Source organism: Lissotriton vulgaris, chromosome 1_1 (genome assembly GCF_964263255.1).
Source record: "Lissotriton vulgaris chromosome 1_1, aLisVul1.2, whole genome shotgun sequence".
Taxonomy (NCBI): domain Eukaryota; kingdom Metazoa; phylum Chordata; class Amphibia; order Caudata; family Salamandridae; genus Lissotriton; species Lissotriton vulgaris.
The window spans coordinates 2,133,433,291-2,133,454,445 of record NC_141685.1 but is presented as its reverse complement, the minus strand read 5'-3'; the positions used below and the strand labels follow the sequence as shown (position 1 = coordinate 2,133,454,445).

General features: G+C 43.1%; 1 protein-coding gene across 1 annotated transcript in view; it reads left to right on the top strand.

Annotated features, from left to right (window-relative positions):
* Positions 1-21,155, top strand: part of MYRFL (myelin regulatory factor like) — a 1,005,707-nt gene that overhangs the window by 760,683 nt on the left and 223,869 nt on the right. Inside the window, exon 16 of the mRNA XM_086921958.1 lies at positions 20,333-20,412. Coding sequence (XP_086778084.1) covers positions 20,333-20,412 — 80 coding nt within the window. The remainder of the gene's footprint in view (positions 1-20,332; positions 20,413-21,155) is intronic.

Here is a 21,155-nt window from a genome sequence, read left to right as displayed (position 1 = left end):
AATCAAATCCACTATGGATTAGGTGGATTGTGTCCTAATCGTATTTGAAGGATGCAGTGATGTATGGATGAAAGCTATATGTTGGTATCAGGGGGTAAAAATAAATAGCAGTGCAGAAAGTGCTATATGTAGCGTGTAATTAGGTGAATTAATATTGGGTTGTGGGAGTGGAAAAATGAATTTTAATGGGATCCTACCCACACCCAAGGTTAAAAAACAGTGCAGAGTAGTGTTTACAAATAACTACTTAGGTGTAATCCAGGTCGACATGTTTCTGCAGATTTGTAGGCTTACAAGATACCTGTCTGCTTCCTCAGGACCTTAACAATGATATGCTACTGCTGATAAATGTGTATTAAGTGATCAAAATCATATCACCTGAGATCGCCAGTTAGAATGATCCAGATGGTCACCGAAAGACGAACAAACATACACACAAAAAGATACACACAGTTAGTAACGATAGCTTCAAACACAAAGAAAATCTCTCGTGATGTTGCATGTTTTGCCAACCAATGTTAGTCAATGATTGTTTACTAATCAACCTGAAGGCAAGGCAAAAAAATCTCTTGTATAGAAAAGATTATATTCACTCACCCACAATCTGGGGAATGAGCTCTCCACCTCACCCGGCTACAGCTCAGGTACAAATGGAGCACCGCTCTATTGGATGTAAAAGAAGAAAAGCTAATGAAAGAGGAAGAGCTCTCTAGAGCTCAGCTTAAAAAACACATCCTTTCCCCAACCTGTTCAATTTACGGCTGTCTCAAATTACAGCCCGGTAGGGAAGGTCAATGATGTTAAAATATAAATTTTCTAAACCTTAATAGTATGGCTAGATACTGTGCTAAGACGAAGGTCTGTGCGCTCGATCAATTAAATGCAGAGGAATCGAGCAAAAGCACCCGTGTGTGTTGTTATCGGGTATAAGGGAGAAGAACAACAAAAATGCCAAACTCCGAATGGGTGTCCTTCTCGAGCTTGAAATCCCTTTGTAAAGAAGGGTCCGTGGAGCCCATTTCCTTTCTTTGGTCCTTCGTTCCCCCCTGGCTTACCTGTCCGTCGGTACTCCTCGCCTTCCTCTAGGCTGTCAATGGGAGGTACCTGGACGGGCAGGAAGCAAAATATTTATACACCTTCTCATTCGCCGGCGGGAAAATCACGTGACACTCTCCGTCGCGTGCGCCGGAAATGCACCGATGATGGGAAATGTAGTTTACATGCTTAGATCCTGACGCGCATGTCATTCGCCGGCGGGAAAATCACGTGACACTCTCCGTCGCGTGCGCCGGAAATGCACCGATGATGGGAAATGTAGTTTACATGCTTAGATCCTGACGCGCATGACTACATACGTCCGATCTAAAAGGCAATATAGTGCGTTGGCAGGTTTAGACTTCAACGCTCAATGTACAATGGACACTTTGTCAGTTAAGGGTTCCTATTCCATAAATTTGGAAAACCGAGGTACATATTAAATTTCAACATTTTAGATGTCAATATTACTCGGTATATTGTACTAGCCTACAGGTTTGGTTTAGATATTTGGGAAACCAATGGACCTTTATCCTGGTATACAAGTCAATTTTGGTCTAGTATATATATTTTTTCTATTGTTAGTGAACCACCATTTGTATAATAGTCATGAATGCGTAACAGTAATCACAATAATTGATGGAAAAGTACATTCTGATAGTATGCAACGTTATAACACAGAAGTCCAGGATCTACATCCCCTTATGTTGTGAACAGTTTACCAGGAGGCTACAGCGACATCCATGGGATGTCCTCATTCAGACCTGTTCTATCAGTTTGAAGTTTGTACACCCATCTTTGTTCTTTTCTGTGTAAGAAGGTGCTTATGTCTGTAATATGTTTAGGGATTACTGGTTGTTCTAACACTGTCCAGTGCAACTCGGTGGGGGCATGTTGGGCTTCTAGAAAGTGTTTGGTCATTCGTGTTGTTTGCTTATTACAGCGTATAGAGCTCTTGTGCTCTGAGATCCTGGTCTTTATTTTTCTCGTGGTCATCCCCACGTATTTCTTGTCGCAGGGACAACTGATTAAGTATATGAGGTTGGAACTATTACAGTTCGTAAACCTCCGTTGTTCCCACGGATGTTCTGTCCCAATGTTGATCATAGTGGATTTACAGGTCTGGGGGCATGCTGCACACTGTCCGCAAGGATGGTGTCCGATTACAGCAGGCATCTCCCACAAAGTACCTCTCGTTTTTGGGACTTCAATCCTAGGTCTTGTGTGGACCAATTTGTCCTTCAAATTTTGTCCCCTTTTGAAGGCAAATAGGGGAACGGGCAGTTTGTCTTTTCCTGTGTTAAGAATGCCCCAGTGTTTTTTGATGATGCTAGTGATTTGGTTTGATAGTGTACCAAATGTCGTCACACAGGTCATTCGTTCTGTTTTTTCTTTGGGAGGCATGATTTCTAATAGGCTTGCTCTATTATTGTTTGCTGCTCTTTTTTTAGATCGGTTCACCAGTTGTTTCGGATAATCTTTATCCAAGAGATCTCGTGTCAGGTTCTTAGCATGTGTCTCAAAAGAAACCTTATCTGTACAGTTCCTCTGTATACGCAAAAATTGCCCATACGGCAAGTTATCCCGAAGGGACTTTGGGTGGCAACTATGATAATTTAACAAGGAGTTCCGGGCCATGGGTTTCTGATAGAGCTCCGACCTGAGGCCATCGGGTGTACCAATGATCATTAGATCTAGGAAAGCCAATCTGCATGCATTATATTCCATGGTGAATTTAAGATACTGGTTCTTCTGATTCAGCCACTCATGGAATTCCTTGAGTTGGGTTTCATTGCCACGCCACACCACAAGGATGTCATCGATGTAGCGTTTCCACGCTCGCAGACATCTCAGATGGGGGTTGGTGTCTGCGAGCACGTGCTGTTGTTCAAATTGGTGCACGTACAGATTAGCGAGACTAGGGGCAAAAACGCTGCCCATGCTAGTCCCGCTAATCTGAAGATAAAGAGAGTCTTCATAGGCAAAGAAATTCTCTGTCATGGCCAGTGTTGCCAAAGTCATAATGAGTCTAACAGGAGTTATGGAGTCTAAGTCTCGTGTTAGTAATAACTCTTCTATCACCTGTAGAGTCTCCGTTTGGGGTATGGATGTATATAGACTCTCGACATCGAACGACACCAATAGGTCTGTATTGATGTCGTATTCAATGTCGGGTAACAGTCTCAAAACATCTTTGGTGTCCTTCAAGTAAGAGGGCATCTCTTGCACCATTGGTTGGAGAAACACATCGACAAAGGTCGACAGAGGTTCCAACAGTGACCCTATCCCAGATATTATGGGACAGCCCGGTGGTGGGCGTTGGACCTTGTGTATTTTTGGTAACTGGTAAAAATACGGGGTGACCGGATTGGATACTTGTAGGTATTGACCCTCTTTGGGAGTAAGCCAGCCTTCCGCTAGTGCTTCTTCAACGATATGAGCTATGATATTAGTTAGTCTGGCTGTCGGGTCTTCTTTGAGTTTTCTGTACGACCGACCATCGTTGAGCTGACGTAAGCACTCATTACGATATGTGTCCACATCAAGGATGACCAGCCCTCCCCCCTTGTCTGCGGGTTTTATCACAATAAGGGGATTCTCCGTTAGATCTTTAATGGCATTTTGTTCATCTCTGGTCAGATTGGAGAACGTCCTCCGCCTAACAGTGAAGAGCTCTCGTATGTCATGGTTGACTGCTTCTTCAAAGGTCAATACCTTGGGAGGTTGACCTAGAGTGGTTGGATTAAAAGTCGATGGTTTCTTCAATCCAGTGTTGTTTAGAGCGCTACCTTGTGAATTTTCAATGGTTTTATTGGCAAACAAAAAATGTAACCTGATCTTCCGGTAGAGTTTGCTTAATTCAATTTGGGCCTGAAAAGCATCTGTGCGATTTGTTGAGACAAAGCCAAGGCCTTTGTTTAGTACTCGCTCTTGGGTCTCTGTTAGCTGTTGCGAGCTCAAATTGATGACTAAACTGGTCCCGCTGCGGTTGATGGTTGATCCTGTGGGATCTTCTTCCCACTCCTCAGATCCATGGTCTGGGGTGGTATATTCCAGCGGACCTGTCCTTGTCTGGGAGTTCTTTGACGGCCCCGGCTTCTCCTGCCCCCCCCCTAAAAAAGACTGTTGATTGTGGTCTCCATAGAATGGGGGCGGGCCGTATGGGTTCATCATAGGCGGAAAAGGGGGTTGTCCCCACGGTGAGGGTTGCCACCAAGGTGGAAATTGTGGTTGAGAGAAAGCTTGATTGAATCCTCTCCAACCTCTCCTGTTCCCACCTCTACCTCGCTGTTTAAAAGATGACTGGCTGGTGTTTGTGATTACTGTTACGCATTCATGACTATTATACAAATGGTGGTTCACTAACAATAGAAAAAATATATATACTAGACCAAAATTGACTTGTATACCAGGATAAAGGTCCATTGGTTTCCCAAATATCTAAACCAAACCTGTAGGCTAGTACAATATACCGAGTAATATTGACATCTAAAATGTTGAAATTTAATATGTACCTCGGTTTTCCAAATTTATGGAATAGGAACCCTTATCTGACAAAGTGTCCATTGTACATTGAGCGTTGAAGTCTAAACCTGCCAACGCACTATATTGCCTTTTAGATCGGACGTATGTAGTCATGCGCGTCAGGATCTAAGCATGTAAACTACATTTCCCATCATCGGTGCATTTCCGGCGCACGCGACGGAGAGTGTCACGTGATTTTCCCGCCGGCGAGTGACATGCGCGTCAGGATCTAAGCATGTAAACTACATTTCCCATCATCGGTGCATTTCCGGCGCACGCGACGGAGAGTGTCACGTGATTTTCCCGCCGGCGAATGAGAAGGTGTATAAATATTTTGCTTCCTGCCCGTCCAGGTACCTCCCATTGACAGCCTAGAGGAAGGCGAGGAGTACCGACGGACAGGTAAGCCGGGGGGGAACGAAGGACCAAAGAAAGGAAATGGGCTCCACGGACCCTTCTTTACAAAGGGATTTCAAGCTCGAGAAGGACACCCATTCGGAGTTTGGCATTTTTGTTGTTCTTCTCCCTTATACCCGATAACAACACACACGGGTGCTTTTGCTAGATTCCTCTGCATTTAATTGATCGAGCGCACAGACCTTCGTCTTAGCACAGTATCTAGCCATACTATTAAGGTTTAGAAAATTTATATTTTAACATCATTGACCTTCCCTACCGGGCTGTAATTTGAGACAGCCGTAAATTGAACAGGTTGGGGAAAGGATGTGTTTTTTAAGCTGAGCTCTAGAGAGCTCTTCCTCTTTCATTAGCTTTTCTTCTTTTACATCCAATAGAGCGGTGCTCCATTTGTACCTGAGCTGTAGCCGGGTGAGGTGGAGAGCTCATTCCCCAGATTGTGGGTGAGTGAATATAATCTTTTCTATACAAGAGCTTTTTTTGCCTTGCTTTCAGGTTGATTAGTAAACAATCATTGACTAACATTGGTTGGCAAAACATGCAACATCACGAGAGATTTTCTTTGTGTTTGAAGCTATCGTTACTAACTGTGTGTATCTTTTTGTGTGTATGTTTGTTCGTCTTTCGGTGACCATCTGGATCATTCTAACTGGCGATCTCAGGTGATATGATTTTGATCACTTAATACACATTTATCAGCAGTAGCATATCATTGTTAAGGTCCTGAGGAAGCAGACAGGTATCTTGTGAGCCTACAAATCTGCAGAAACATGTCGACCTGGATTACACCTAAGTAGTTATTTGTAAACACTACTCTGCACTGTTTTTTAACCTTGGGTGTGGGTAGGATCCCATTAAAAATTCATTTTTCCACTCCCACAACCCAATATTAATTCACCTAATTACACGCTACATATAGCACTTTCTGAACTGCTATTTATTTTTACCCCCTGATACCAACATATAGCTTTCATCCATACATCACTGCATCCTTCAAATACGATTAGGACACAATCCACCTAATCCATAGTGGATTTCATTCCACTCCCTTCGGGTGAAGGATCCCAAATGATGTAGGGCGGTACAGGACGGGTATCTGATGGGAATCTATTTTTCACCATGAATACCTTGGATTCAGGGATTGCATCCTATCAATAACACATAGTTGTCTAGATAGCTTCATTTCATTTTGTTCTTTGACCCGTTGTTATACATGGTTTTTTCACTATTCACAGGGATTATAACAATGCATGGTCAATAAATATTTCCCTCACACGCCCTCTTTACTGTATTAATATTCCCATAATTTATGCCACATGATTAATGACCCTGTTATACAGCCTATTACAATCTCTGATCATGCTTTAATCTCCTTTTCCCTATCTCGCTCTGATTTCTGCACTCCACATGAATGTGAAAAGAGCTTCCAAAAATAAAGCAAGATATTTGTAGTGCCACTGAAATGGCCTACTTTAATCCCAAACTTCATAGAGAGGTTGTTGTTGACACTAGCTCTGTCGGGTTAGGTGCAATCCTTACACAGCACAACTGACAGCCAAATGCCCAGGGACATATTGTGGCCTATACCTGTAAGAACTGTCGCAAACAAACTCCTTGAAACCTGAGAAATTAAGTTTGGCAGCAGTCTGGGGTTGCAAATATTTTCATGTGTTCTTGTACAGAAAGCCTTTCACAGTAGTGACTGATCATCAAGCACTGTTTATGATAATTGGTAATCCCAAAGCCAAAATGTTTCCTCAAATTGAACGTTGGGGTTTGAGGTTACAAGAAGACAACTATATCAATCAATCAATCATTGAATTTTTTTAAGCGTGGTACTCTCCTCTGAGGGTCTCAAGGAGGCAGGGGGGCAATACAATGCAATTCTTCATTGAGCAGGGAAAGATCAGACTCCTGCTGATTAGTTTTCAACAGTGCTGTTACAATGCCCTTGTACCCCATCTAAGACAGCGGAGGCCACATGAATTTTATTGTGAAATTGAGCAAACTAGCTGGCATGTCTTTAGAACAAATTGTCACTGCCACGAGCCAAGATAGTGACATGTTAAAATGAGAATATATTATTACTCATCAATCGTGGAGCCAGCACTCTAGACCTCTCACTAGTGACAATGAGTATTTGAAGTTCCAAATGTATGAGATATACTTTAAGTGACTCAAGATTTATTTATTTATTTAAGAGTTTTATATAGCGCGAACAGGACACGTGGGTATCAGAGCACTTTACATATTATGAGGTAGTAAGGAGATAGTAGCTTATATAGAATAAATGTATTGGTATATATATGACAATAAAAGACAATTAATTACAATATCTACAGTATTCTTTCCGAAGGTCTGAGATAGTCTGAGTTTGGACAATTAAGTCCTGTATCTGGGCTTGTAATTTCCATCTTCTCCGCCCTAGTAGTATAACTCTGCTATTAAGTTATAGAGTAGCCAGCTAGAGTTAAGGCAGGAATTTGCTCATTATAAATATTTTAGTTTCTTTCTTGAATGTTGCTGTGTTTGTTATCTTTCTGATGTTTGGTGGAAGAGAGTTCCAAATTCTAGGCGCCGCTCCGGAGAATGCTCTATCATAAGTTTTCTTCTTCTTGAATAAGGGTGGTCTCAGTACCAGCTTCTTAGCACTCCTAGCAGGTCTGTCTCCTCTCGATAGAACTATCTTGTGGGCAAGATATCTTGGAGTGTTGTAGTGAAGTGCTTTGTGGGTGATGCATGCTATAACTGAATTCTGGCTTCGAAGGGTAGCCAATTTAAAGCTTTGAGGTGTGGGGAGATATGGTCGAACTTCCTTGAGCCAGTTATAAGTCTTGCTGCTGCATTGAGGCATGCTTTTAGCGGAGCAATGGAGATTTGTGGTAAGCCTGCTAGCGTAGAGCAACCGTATTCAATCCTAGTGATGACCAGTGATTGGACCGCTAGCTTGAGATCTGCTTCTGAAATGAAAGGTTTCACCTTTCTTAAGTAGTTCAGGTGGAAACGGGCGCTTCTTGCCATGGCCTTGATATGTACTTTCATATCCAGTTTCTCATCTAATGATATTCCCAGAGATTTAGCTGAGTCGACCAATGTAGGGGTACAGTTTAGCGCAGTGATCATTCTGGCCCAGTCCTTTTCTTCTGTGTGTTTCTTAGATGGCGAAATTAGAAGGAATTCTGTCTTTTGAGCATTTAATTTTAGGTGATTGATTGTTAGCCATTTTAACGCCACTTCTAAAGCCTCATTCATTAACCTGATGTCTTCCAAAGACTAGATCTTGAGGTATAACTGCGTGTCGTCTGCGTACATGTGATAGGAGATTTTGGAGTTACTCAAAATTACAGTGAGTGGTTCGATGTATAAGTTGAACAGTGAAGGAGATAGAGTGGATCCTTGTGGTACTCCCATCGTGTTAGGACGTGATGTTGAAAGCGATTGATTGACTGAGAATCTTTGTGATCTGTCCTCAGGAAAGATTCAAACCATTTCAACACCGTACCGGATATTCCCATCCTATCTTGTAGTCTATTTAGTAGCTTCACGTGGTTCACTGTGTCGAATGCCGCTGATAAGTCTAGCAGGATGAGTAGACATGAGCTGTTTTGGTCTAGGGCTTGTAACGCATCATCAGCTATCTGTAGGATCGCTGTTTCAGTACTATGTCCTGCCCTGAAGCCCGACTGGCATTCATCCAAGTATTTCGATGGGAGTGGATCATTGTAGTGGTTATTGGGTTTAATTTCCGGTAAAGTTTTGGCAATGTAGTTTTGGTCCAATAGCTTGAAAGAGTCCCATTGGGCTTTGTTTTTTGCTCCATTAACCTTGATTAACGTATTGGAAATGTTTGTTGTCGGAGTTTGGTTTTCTAGGTAATCTGCTGCACTTTTGAGCTCCTTTTTTAAAGTGTTGGATTTGTCTGTGAAGAAGGCAGAGAAGCTTTCACAGTTTAGTTGTGTTTTTGTGAATTCTTGGTTCGTTTTGGCCGCCTTGTTGGACTGTTGTTTCAATATTTCGAATAATGTACGCGGTCTATTTTTGGCGGTGTCCAATTCCGATCTGATATATTCTTTTTTGGAGTTGAGGATCTTTTTGTTATATTCTTTTCTGGTTTTTCTTAGAGATTTCAGAGCCGGAGAAGTGGGGTGTTGTCTCCATTTTCTTTCCACCATTCTCAGTTTACGTCTTTCCTCGTTAATTGTTCCATTGAACCATGGGTTTTTAATCTTCACTGTGGTTCGTTTTAGTTTAAGCGGTAGTGAGGAGTTGACTATATCCGTTATAGACGTATAGTAGTAGTCGGTTAGGTCATTTACGTTTTGTATGTTCTTTGGCGGTTGTAGGTCCTTTTCACAGCCTTCTAGTAACAGCTCGATGTTCGAGTCTTTCGTGTCCCTCCCCCATTTTTTGTATTCTGTTCGGTTGAGTGTGATTGTTCTTTTTCCATGTAGGAATCGTGAATGGTATGGCATGATGGTCTGACCAGTCACAAGGCTCTATCGTTACACCTGATATGTTCTTGTTTTTTGCAATTATCCAGTCCAACGTAGCTCCTTTCGAATGCGTTGGCTGTGTACAGAATTGTGAAAGATTGAGTTCAGTTAAGAAATCTTTGAAGGTATTTATTTGTTTGTCATTACTGTCGTTCCAGTGTAGATTAAGGTCCCCTAAGAATATATTGTTTACGTCGGAGTTTTGATTTGCTGTGATTATCTCAATTAATTGATCTATGAACGGTATGTTGTTACCAGGTGGGTGATAAAGTGCATGCAGGGTGCATGATTGGTTGTTGTCCGACCTTGTATTAAGCCCTAGGTATTCGTATTCTTTGAGCGGTTCTGCTTGTATTTGGCCTATTTCTATATTCGAGCAATGTATGTAGCTTATGCCACCCCCTTTCTTAAGTTGTCTATCCAGTCTCACGATGTTGTAGTGGGGGGGCACTAGAAGGTCTAGAACTGGCGATGATGATTCAGATAGCCAAGTTTCAGTGAGGATTGTCACATCATTTTCTTGGCTAATGGTGAGGTCAGCTATGTCTGAAGCATGTTTAACTGCGGATCTGCAGTTGATCAAGAGGCATTTCAGTGATTTATCTAAGTCGTTTACGGACGGCATTTGTGGTTCGGTGAAAACCTGAACTTGTTGTAAGTTATTGAGGTTGGGCTTCCTGTCATTGAATCTAGGCTTTCTGTTGACGTTGATCTGGACTGTTTTGATTACCTCTTCTCTGTTGTGTTCCGGCATATCATAATCTGTTAGTAAGGCTAATGTTTCTTCTTCCGTTAGGTCCTTAGGTGTTCTGTTAGGTCTATTATGTCTATTTGATAGAGGCATCGCCATTTCCTTGCTTTTTCTTTGGGAGTAAAGAATTAGTTCTATGATGTGTTCTATTTTTTTGTGGGTGTTTTCAGTATTTTCATATAGTTTTCCTATCTTAAGTAGAGAGATTCGAATGTCTTGCGACATGATGTCCATTTTTGATCTAAGATCTTCGAGCTCTCTCTTGGTTTGAGGAGCTGTGTTCGTTACTTTTCCCTTTTTGTTGCGTGATTCGCCGATTGATTTCCCTTTTTTCTTTTGATCCGGTCTTTTCATCAGAATTCCTGACTTTTTGAGATTATTAGGTTTGTTCGTGTAAGATAGCTTAGTACACGGTGATCTTTCTGTGGTTCTTTGTACCTGATTAGAGGGGGGTGTCAATGAGTTGGGATTTTCTGTATCTCTGCCTCCCCTATCTTCATGGAGTGGCCTAGATGAAGGAGATTCGGTTTTCTTCTGACCTTCTTTGTTGTTCTCCGTGTGTTGTGAGGCAGTTTCTGTTCTTTCTGCTTCATTTCTAGGAGTTGTGCTTTTTATACGTTTTGGGTCTGTTACTTGCGTAGTCTGTTGTATATTATGGGATTCTCTGATTATCATAAGATCTGTAGATGTAGTCTTCCTGGTGTCCGGTGTGTCTTCTAGACGCGTTATATTCTGGTTCGATCTTGTGTTCTCCGTGTAACCTTTTAATGTATGGAATATCTTATCAAATGTTTCTAACTCGTGATTTGAGGCTTGTATTAGTACTATACCGTTCTTGTATATAGTTATGTTCAGGTCAGCTCTGCATCTAGGTGCTCGTTTTGTTTTCATTTTGTGCCATATGGAATATTGGTAATGGACACTACGTTTAGTAATTTTGAAATTACATCTCTCCATTTCGCCGTTTTGCATGTAAAGAATATCAGGTCATTTACTTTAGTGCCTCCGACCCCTTTATGTGAAGGGTCTGAGATCAGCGTGTCTGGGTTTCTCCTCAGTAGATTATGTTTGAATTTTTTTGTAGCATTATTGGAGATTTTGTGAGGATATGTTATGCTGTGTGAGTTAATGCTTATTCGTTCAAGGCAATAGTCCGCCATGGTATTTGATTGGTAGTGTGCGTTATGAATATAGTGAAGTTTTGTAATATACTGATCGAGATGAGAGATTAATATCCTTTGGGATAAGTTAGCCTTTCCTTTTCTTTCTGCATACCTTTTGTTTAGTGTGTGTCGCCAGAACAGAGAATGGTATTTTAATTTAGCAATGATTCATTTTAGTAGAGAGGCATGTTTCAAGATGGCCGCCGATTCTGTCTTGTAACTTAGTCCTCTTTCCCTTGTTGACATCCGAAGTTGTATAATGGTCCTTTCTCCCTCTTGATTGTGAACTAGTCCTCTTTCCCTACTTACTACTACCCTAAGTTAATTATCTGGATCTTTGAGGTTCCTTAGAAGTCCTTTCTCTATCTTTCTTGTGTGTACGTCCTCTTAACGTTGTTGATGGGCTTGTGGTTAGGTGTCCTCGATGGCCGCCATTTTAAGGTCAGGCACTCAGAGTTTTAGGTTCCTCTATTCTTTCCTTTCCTTCAACCCGATTATTTCACTTGTAGGTGCCTTCGACCGGTCCAAACGCTTATATGGGATTTATTAGGCACTGGCGCTCACCTCCAGTTGCGTGGGGTTCCGCTGTAGATCTTGCTGTGTGCGCCCTCCTGTTCTCTTTGTGCCCCTGGCGATCCCGCTCGGAGACTTGCAATGCCCCCACTGCGCTCCGTATTCTTGGCCCCTCTGAGGCAGTGTGTCCCGTGTGGATCGGGCGATGTGGACAACCTTTTCTTGTTGTTCGCACCTCATGCCCAGCTCCGCTCCTACTCAGAGAAGTCTCAAAGATGTGCAGTGATTCTCCGGCAGCATAGGCTCCCTCCTGCCGTGCTTGGATTGAGGCAGAATTGGCGGGTGGCGGACGAACGACAGAAGGTTATAAGGTCAGCGGCAGGGCAAAAAGGACGTGGCGGGTGGCGATCGCCTATCAGTCACCCTCGGGCGAGGATGGCTCCGTTCACCTCTTATGCGCCCAAGATTACCGTCGCCATCTCTGTTGCTGAATCGCGACACCAGGCAGCAGTCCGATCGTATCAAGCTGATTTCTTCAGCGGACCTCCCAGCGCAAGATTCAAATGATGATGGAACCCAGCCTTATATTCGCACCATGGGTCTGGTTCTCCGGTCCGGCTCGTAGGACACAGGCGCATCAAAGTAAGCAGCCCCCCAGTCGTGCTGGAATCAGTCCTCCCGGGACGCGAGGCGAAGTTGCCGTCCAGTATTTCCCCACGCCGGATCTGTGATTTTGCCCAGTAGATGTACAACGGGCAGGCCGGTGTAGGCTAGGTTTATGCAGGGATATTCACGAAGGTGATCCCCGGAACCTGGAGCTCCGATAGGAAGCTCCTACACGGCGGCCATGATGTTCCCATAAGGAACCCATAATGGCCTCATCTTGCGAGGTACATGAATTGTTATTCCCGAGAGCCTACAACAATAAGTGATCGACGTCGCCCATGAGGGACATTGAGGAATAGTTGCGTAAGAGAGATCTCCATGATCGACTCTGGTTTCCTTATCTCAACAAAAGGATAGAAAAAAAATTAAAGACTTGTCATAAATAAATGTAAATGCTGGCATTTGTAGAGCGCACAGCTACCTCCAACGGAAGTGTCCCGGCGCTCTCCGTATACCGCTTAGGAACCCTTCCTGGCTTTTCCCTGTGAAATGTCTGCTCCTGGCCCCCCCCCCAAGGTGAAGCCAGGCATCCCAGCACTGTTGGAGCCGTTGTGGAGATTAAGCAAGCTATTGCCCAGAGTTGCAGAGTGGGACCCATGATTAGAATAGGCACAGAGGCGAGAATTATCAGGTCCGAGGAAATTGAGCCCAAGACCCGCTGAATCGGATATTGAACCCTGGTCCCGGGCCAGACCTCTGCATCAGGGTCTGCTGCTCTAACCATTGAGCCACACTTCTCAACTGTGTTTTGTCCCAGGTTATTCAGCACCCTTTGAACATGTTAGAATTGCCACATCATGCTTGCTGTTGCTGTTGCTGTTGATTTCTTAAGTCTTCTTAAGAATATACTTCATCTTCTAGTCATGGTTGATGAATACTCCAGTTTTCCATTAGTAGACGATCTTTCAAACACTACATATGAAAATGTCATTTAAAGGTTAAATTGCATCTTTGCAACATTGGGTGTACCTGCAATCTTACAATTTGACAAGGGCCCATCTTTTAAAAATTAAGAATTTAAAGACTTTAAATCACTTCAATATAAACCATTAAAAACACTCCACTTTGGCCCTAAGACAATGGCCTGGTAGAACAGTTCATGAGTACTCTAAAGAAAGCAGTTTCGGGTACTGCATTGGAGAAGCTCAACCTCAAAGTTGTTTTAAACACTACTCTTCAAGTTTACCATTTGACCCCTCACTCAACGACAGGGGAAAGCTCTGCCACTCATATGTTTGGAAGAGCCATGACGATCAAGCTGCCCCAATGGATCAATCTCAGATTCAAGAATGAGGAAGGCATTCATACTACGGACTTCAGTTGCAAACAGAAAATGAAAATATAAGCAGACAGGTGACATCATGTGAAAGATGTCACCTTTACAAGAGGAGATCGAGTGCGTGTCAGACAACCCAGAAAAAGAAAGTCAGACGCTCCTTTTGAAGCTGAACCATTTACTATCACTAACACCCAAAGCACACATGGTGGCTGCCCCGCATCCTGGGAATCCCTTATGAGAGATTCCTCTCATTTTGAACATGACTCACCAAACACTGATGTCAGTGTAGAGACTGGGTTTTGACAGACTGTTGCTGACTCTGTGTCCACTGATGATTCCACCACACCTGTGCAGATCACTGACACCTCGTCTGCCAGTTTCCGGTTTTCAGTAGGCTGATCAGGACGTGTCATTCAGGCCCACAATGATTAATTGAAGAATTATATTTGCCCGTATATTTATGATCATCTGTGTGTTTATGCTTGTATTTATTTATTTAGTTACCTATTTTGAAAGATAACTTTTTATTTAACTAAGCAGGAGATATAGTGTCTTGTAAATAAAAGAACACTAGAACTCGTTTGGTTTCTACTCTCCACCATAAGTCTGTGACATAAGCGTTAGAGTAATGCGTTGAAGGCAGGGTTAGAATGTTGAGTTCTGACGTACACGCAGCAGAATTAAGACGTGCAAAACTACTATCCTGGTGTGGCGTGGTTATTGGCAAGTAACTGGGCTGGTAGGATGCTACACTTTCTCCATTTGTCTCTGGTTTTAGCTCTTTCTCTTCCTCTTTCTTTCTTCCTTTTGTGCTTTTCTCTCTTTTGCTCTGGGTCAAAATCTAATAAGGAAAAATAAGTGCCGGTGCCCAAAAATGATTGCTGATGAGCTCCATTGGCAACCACTGACTCAAATTAAGCACTGCTGGTGGTCCTCCATTCGGGGAGTAGAGGGGATAACCTCCATTACTAAGCAGCTTTGCGGGTCAACAATAAATGACACCCTAAGACTGGACTTAGGTGTTAGGATTTTTTTTTAATCAGACCACCCTACTGTGCATCTTTCAAAGTATGAAAGCTGATTAGGCAAAGAGCTCCTTAAATGTTCTATGTCATCAACGTTTGTAAGTAGGTCAAGAAACAACTTTGGTTGAAAGAAAACTTAGCACAACTACATATCTGCTATATGTCATGCATGTATTACTGGCTGTTGATGTAATCTTTATTTTCCAAAACCAATAAAAAAATCTATTCAGATAGATCTTGGAATTCTGTGAAAAGTGTCCTGCTATGAAAGTAATTTTCAAGATAAAAAAATAAATTAGATGGTAGTTGTATGCATATGATTTTGCATTCTCTACCCTTACGTTGGAAAGAAAAGGTGATCTAAAATTATTTCCAAAAGATTGCTACTACCCAGTTCCTCTATATGCTATGAAAATTAACATTGTTTTTGTTGTATCTGGCACCAACACCTCCGATGCACAAAGGTGCAATGAGTCAACACTGTTGATTGATATCATTCTTTAAAAACTCTTTGTAGAACACTCAAAATTGCAACATTGTAATAAACATCGACTGAGCACAGCCACAAATAAGATACCAAATTTATTTTTAAGAGTTCAAATACCCAATTACATTACAAACATGCTCCACCTGTAGTTGTTCTGCAGTGGCTCAAAAAGCCTGCCCACCAGCCCAACACCAGACCCAGCAGAGAGCTGGGAAATACTCTATTGGCCAAATAAATGTGCATGGTCCTCTTGAGGATGCACTGAAGGTGCAAAGGCCCCATGATTAATTAATATAAATACACAAGAACTCTCTCCAAAAAGATTTTGACCCCAAGGCTTTTGGAAGAATATGTACTTAGTTACAGCTGGAATTTGTGTAAGAGGTTTGTTAGCACTTGTCGCTTGTTATTGTACTTTACTGCACTTTTTATAGGGGCCTGACACAGAAACTACAGGCTCATCACATTATAGACTTGCCTTAGAACCAGAGTGTCTCCTATGTTACTGGCACAGTCGCACTGTAAAGGGGGTTTCCCTCGCCTTGACTGTGTTTATTGATGAATAAAATAAGATAAACTTTTTTGCCAATTCTATTACCGGGGCTCTCTAGAATTTCACGTCATATAATGACTGTGTGGCATTTAAAAATGTTTTTGTAGAGATCTTTTTATTGAAAATTTCCCAAATCAAAACAAGGTACAAAAGAAGGCATTAGAAGCATCACATTGCGTTCTCAATGTCACCATTGTTGCAGTATTACAGTAGTAAAGAGACATTATAGCAGGGTAAACACAGTGCAATGAGCACCGACCAGACACAACAGGTTGAATGAGGAGGCGGTTCGATTGCAATGACAACTGATATGTCACCCAGAAAGAGGTACCTAAGTTATAAGGAAACAGCAAGACAGAAAAGGTCAGAAAAAGCATTCCCGAGGAGGGTGCAAGGGTTATATGGGACCATCCTATGTTGTAAGCACTTATTTTAGGTAAAAAGTGGAAAGGTGTAAAGCAGGAGTGTTCCAGGCTGGTAAAGTAATCTAGCAGGGGTTGTCAGATGCCTCAGATTTAGTGTCGGTATGCACTATTTTGTGGGACAAAAACTCCATGGCCATGACACGCCACAGGCACATGAACCATTGGGCAATGGGGGGGCAAGGGGGCTTTTTCCAATGAAGCTCTATGAGCTGCTTGGCGGCTCCTAACATATAGCTTACAAGGCACCTGTCAGTGTAAGTCATCGCCCCTAAGTCTGAAGAACTGTGTTGTAGGAAGATGGGAGAGGGAAGCCTAGTGTGCTTTTAATTTGGCCAAGGGCTTCATTTCATTAAGTTGTTATGAGGGAGCATGACCACCATATGTAGGGGAAGCCCTGAGGGGGGGGGCCATGCCACATCACCAGCACAGGCCAGAGGTAGCAGGGTAAATTGCACGAAGACCGGTTGGCGTGTAGTGCCATCAGGTCATCAGTTTGTATGATGTCTCATGCTATGGTATGTGTCTATACGTTTTGGGATGTCCCTCCAGAGTGGCTCCCATTTCTTCTGGGAGATGCCCTCATTAGTGTCGAAATGCCACTGAATTTGATATGGGTGCATCTTGACCTGCGCTGAATGTTGGAGCACCTGGTACCCTCATAGGCTCTGACCAGTGCCTCCAATTGGGTATATTGCCACGTAGCTCTATGGACATCGGAGGGGTGAAGCACCCAATAACATAATTGGAAGTATTGTAAGTGGGCCGTTTTGAAGACCTGAACTCCAATTTTGAATTGTTTAAATGTCTTGATGGTCTCGCCATCAAACAAGTCACGCAAAGTGTGGCATTCACCCTCCCCAGTTGAGAAATGAGTGTGCCTCCAGGATAGGCGTAAAGTCTCGGTTACAAGGAAGAGGGGTGTTTGGAGATGGGAATGTGAGCTGTGCCTTTGTAGTTCCTACCTTGTCCCATGTCTCCAGGACAGTCTCGGTGGGGGTGGCAATGTGAATGATGTGTAGTATAGAGTGCTTGGTGAGCCAGGCAAGATCCCACAGGGGTCACCAGGCCACAGCCGATCCATGCAAAATCAATGTTTCTCTCTAATGCTGGCTACCCATTCCTAAATGTAATGTAGGTGTGCCGCCCAATAGTATTCAAGAAGGTCCCTGGGCAGCATCAACACAGTTTTGGAGAACCTGGGACGTTTACTTCCCCAACTGAAAGTGCTAATATCCTGCTGTAAATGCAGTATGTCATCCTTTGGGATGGGATGGGATTGAAATAGGGAGAGAATCTTTGGTAGAACTGTCATTTTGACTGCATTAAGTCAACCCAACCAAGACACAGTTAGGTATTGTGGGATTCAGGGTGTAGGATTTGATCATGTTAACCGTAAAGTCAGAGATGTGATTAAAGGCTGTAAGGACATGTACCACTGGGGGAGGGAAGTAGTAGGTTGGGCGAGGGTAATCATGAGATCATCCATGAAGAAATGACGTTTATGAGGGGATCCTCCACATGACACGCCTGTGATAAATTAGAGGAATACTACCTGATCTGTGTGAGACAAGGTAGATTCTGCTCTAGCCTTTTCGCCAGGCCCTTGGTGAAGAGCTTAGTATCTGTGTTCAAAAGAGCAACCGGACGGTAAGAAGCGCACATGGTGGGGTGCTTGCCTGACTTGGGTATAAGGGCTATCTCAGCTGCTGCCATCGTAGGGGTAAGACCCATAGCCAATGTGAGCGAATTGAATAAATTCAAAAGGTGATCTTGGAAGGAGGGCAAGAATGCCTATAGAAGGAGACCCAAGTCCATCTGGATCAGGTGTCTTGCCGAAAAGGAGCTCTCGGCGAACCTGCTGTAACTCAGAATGGGTGACAGGAGCTTCCAGGAGTTCAGTGTGCTCTGGCCCTAGTGTGTCCCATGTACAGGTACTAAGGTTAGAATCTATGAGATCTAAGGGAGTGTCCTACCGGTGTAGAAAGCCTGGTAATAGCTATGACACATCTTCTGTTTCACTTGCTTGGTAACAGCCCATGTCGAGTCCCCCATTCTGATCTTACCTATGTGAGATCGCGCCAGCTGCTGTTCCCCACAGCAAAGCCAATTGCTATGTGTTGCATTAGGGGGCGGACTGAGCGAGGCCCTCAGGATTCTTGATCTCACTCGTCTATCCCGTCACTACCAGTCGTACCTCTCTCACATGTGTGATAGTAAGGGATGCCATGACCCTCCCTGATGTTGGCTTTGAAGCCATCCTAGAGCATGTGTGCTAAGGTTTCTGGGAGGTCATTTAGTTCGAAGTTGTCCGTGATCCCTTTTTCGATCTCCACCACATCAACTGAGTCCCAGAGCAGGTGCGAGGGGAAGCACCAACGCTGCCAGGCCCTTCCTGGGCCCCCACTGCAGGTCCATAATAGTTCCCCTTGAGCATGGTCAGATATAAAGATGTCTGAGATGATCACGAATTCCAGGAGTAGGGAGTGAGTGAGAAAAAGGTACTCTGTGCAGGAGTATTAGGTGTGGGCATGCAAGTAAAAGGAATACTCACACGTGTCGCGGTGTCTGTAGTGCCATCTACCAACCCCAAGTCTGTGAGGCCCTATTTAAGTGCAGCTTCATTGCTTCAGTGCCCTGGAAGGAAGACCTACTACGATTGAGCTAAGGGTCCCATACAAATTAAAGTCACTTCCCACCACTAAGTCCCCCTTCTCGCACAGGAGCTGCTCTCAAAGGAGGTTTTTACAGTAGACATCTTGCGCCTGGTTAGGGGCATAAACATTGAGGCGTGTAAGCAGGAGGGTACCTCGTTGAAGGGTAAGTTTCAGATAGTGACCCTACTTGCCTCGCACCATGCTCAGTACCTTGGTGCAAAAGCCAACTTCGCATATGGTTTCCAAACCCGCTGTTTCAATTTAGGCCTGTGCCTAGAAGCATGTGGGGTATTTTGGGTGGGACATGCGTTGGGGTCCTCCCGTAGAGTGTGAGTCTCTTAAAGGAAGATGACATCGGGATCTTGCAAGAGGAGGTAGTGCATTAAGAGAGGCCTTAGCGGGGGGGGGGGGGAGTGACAGTGTCTGCTGTGATGCTATCAGAAAAATGGGCAACCCAAACAACCCTTGAGATCTTGGGCAAAAATCAATGATCAGGTGTGTATGCCTTCAAGGGATTTTATTTCACAATATTTTGTCTCTTTGCCAGAGAATTTCAACTTATAAGGGTCAAATGAATAGACACCTTTCCTTTTTGGAAAATAATTCCTATTCTTAATTAGTTTGACACCATTGAATCTATGGTAGCGTCTGTATCATTTAGTTTACTCCTACAGTGTATTAAGTACTTACACAAGCTGTCAAAGAAGTCATATAAAAAAAAGGGAAAGCTGAGAGGGTGTATATAGAAAAATAGATGATTTTATCTTGATCAAATGAACCCTAAATCCTCTATTTTTCTATATACACCCTCTCAGCTTTTCCCCCATCCCCCAGTGTGCAGGGGAGGTGTGCAAGCTTTGGGCCGTTTGAGTGTAGCCCTGGTGCTGAGATGGCACTGGAATGCTGGCGGGGGTCCAGAGCCAAGACAAGACACGTCTTACTCCATGCTCCCATAGCATTGGTATTTTAGAAGTGTCGGATTTTGTTAAAGAAACAATATTTCTTTCCAGATTATTTGCCATGCACGTTTTGGATCATAATGATATGTGAATATTCAATATTTTAACTAAGATCCTCGCTGTTAAATTTTCACAGAATTTTAATAAAGTTCTACAACATGCCCTTAATGCTCTTAATGCCGCTTCAGAGTGCTGATGTTTTGTCTAAAACATTGAATTTCAGTATTTCTCTAGTTCCAATGAATGCTGTCTTTTAGGTGATTTGACAATGCGAAGTATACTAAACAGTTTACAAGTAATCTATATATTCTTGTCTGACATTTTAATACATCATTTTGCTGCAAGAAATCAATAAATGTGTTTTATTTCTTGAAACTTCTTTCACAGATCCCAGAGACCCAGCAATCCTGCTCAAACAGGATTTTCCAGGCTACTGTCATTGCTCTGATTGCTGTCATGACACTCTGGTAAGACAAATAAGATGTAGTTCAAACAGAAACATTGTTCCTATTATGAGGAAGATACAGAGATGGAGCTTAACAAAGCACAGAGGGCACAGATGTGTGTTTTCCACCTACTTTTGTATTGCTCGGGCCTTACTTTCTCTGTTATTCATTCACTCCTAAAATCACTCAAACAATTCATGAAAGGTTTCACAGAACACATCTTGGCCAAAAGAAACGTTTACCAGGCTTGTAATGTGATAAGTGGCTGCTATACCAGGCAGCACTGCATTCCAAGCACTGCTACTAGGCACAGAGTCTCCAATTACCCACCAGCAATAGAGATACCTGAAAGCACATCTTTAGCGCAGCCTGAATACCTTTATCTTAAACTGGGGATGATTTGTAATGCATCTGCTGTAGTGGGATGGGCAAGTGGAAGTTTTAGTCTGTATGCAAATCGCTGCAGCTAATTGCCTGGTGAATTCAGATTTTACAGGATGTGCTTCTGTTGGGCACACAGAGAAAATTGCAGCAAAAAGCTGCTGGTGTCCTGCAGTGGGCCATAAGTCTATATGAAATTACCAAACCACCTTAGCTACAAGTGAGAGTCTGAGATTGCGGCCCAGAGCCATCTTGTTTTGTTGGACGGTAGCAAACCGAAGTTGCTGAAATAATCTAGTCTTTCAGCAATTCTGTAACAAAAAAAATATGTTGCTGTGCTCACACAATCAGTAGAGTGTTGGTCAGCCTTTTCTTTGCTGGAT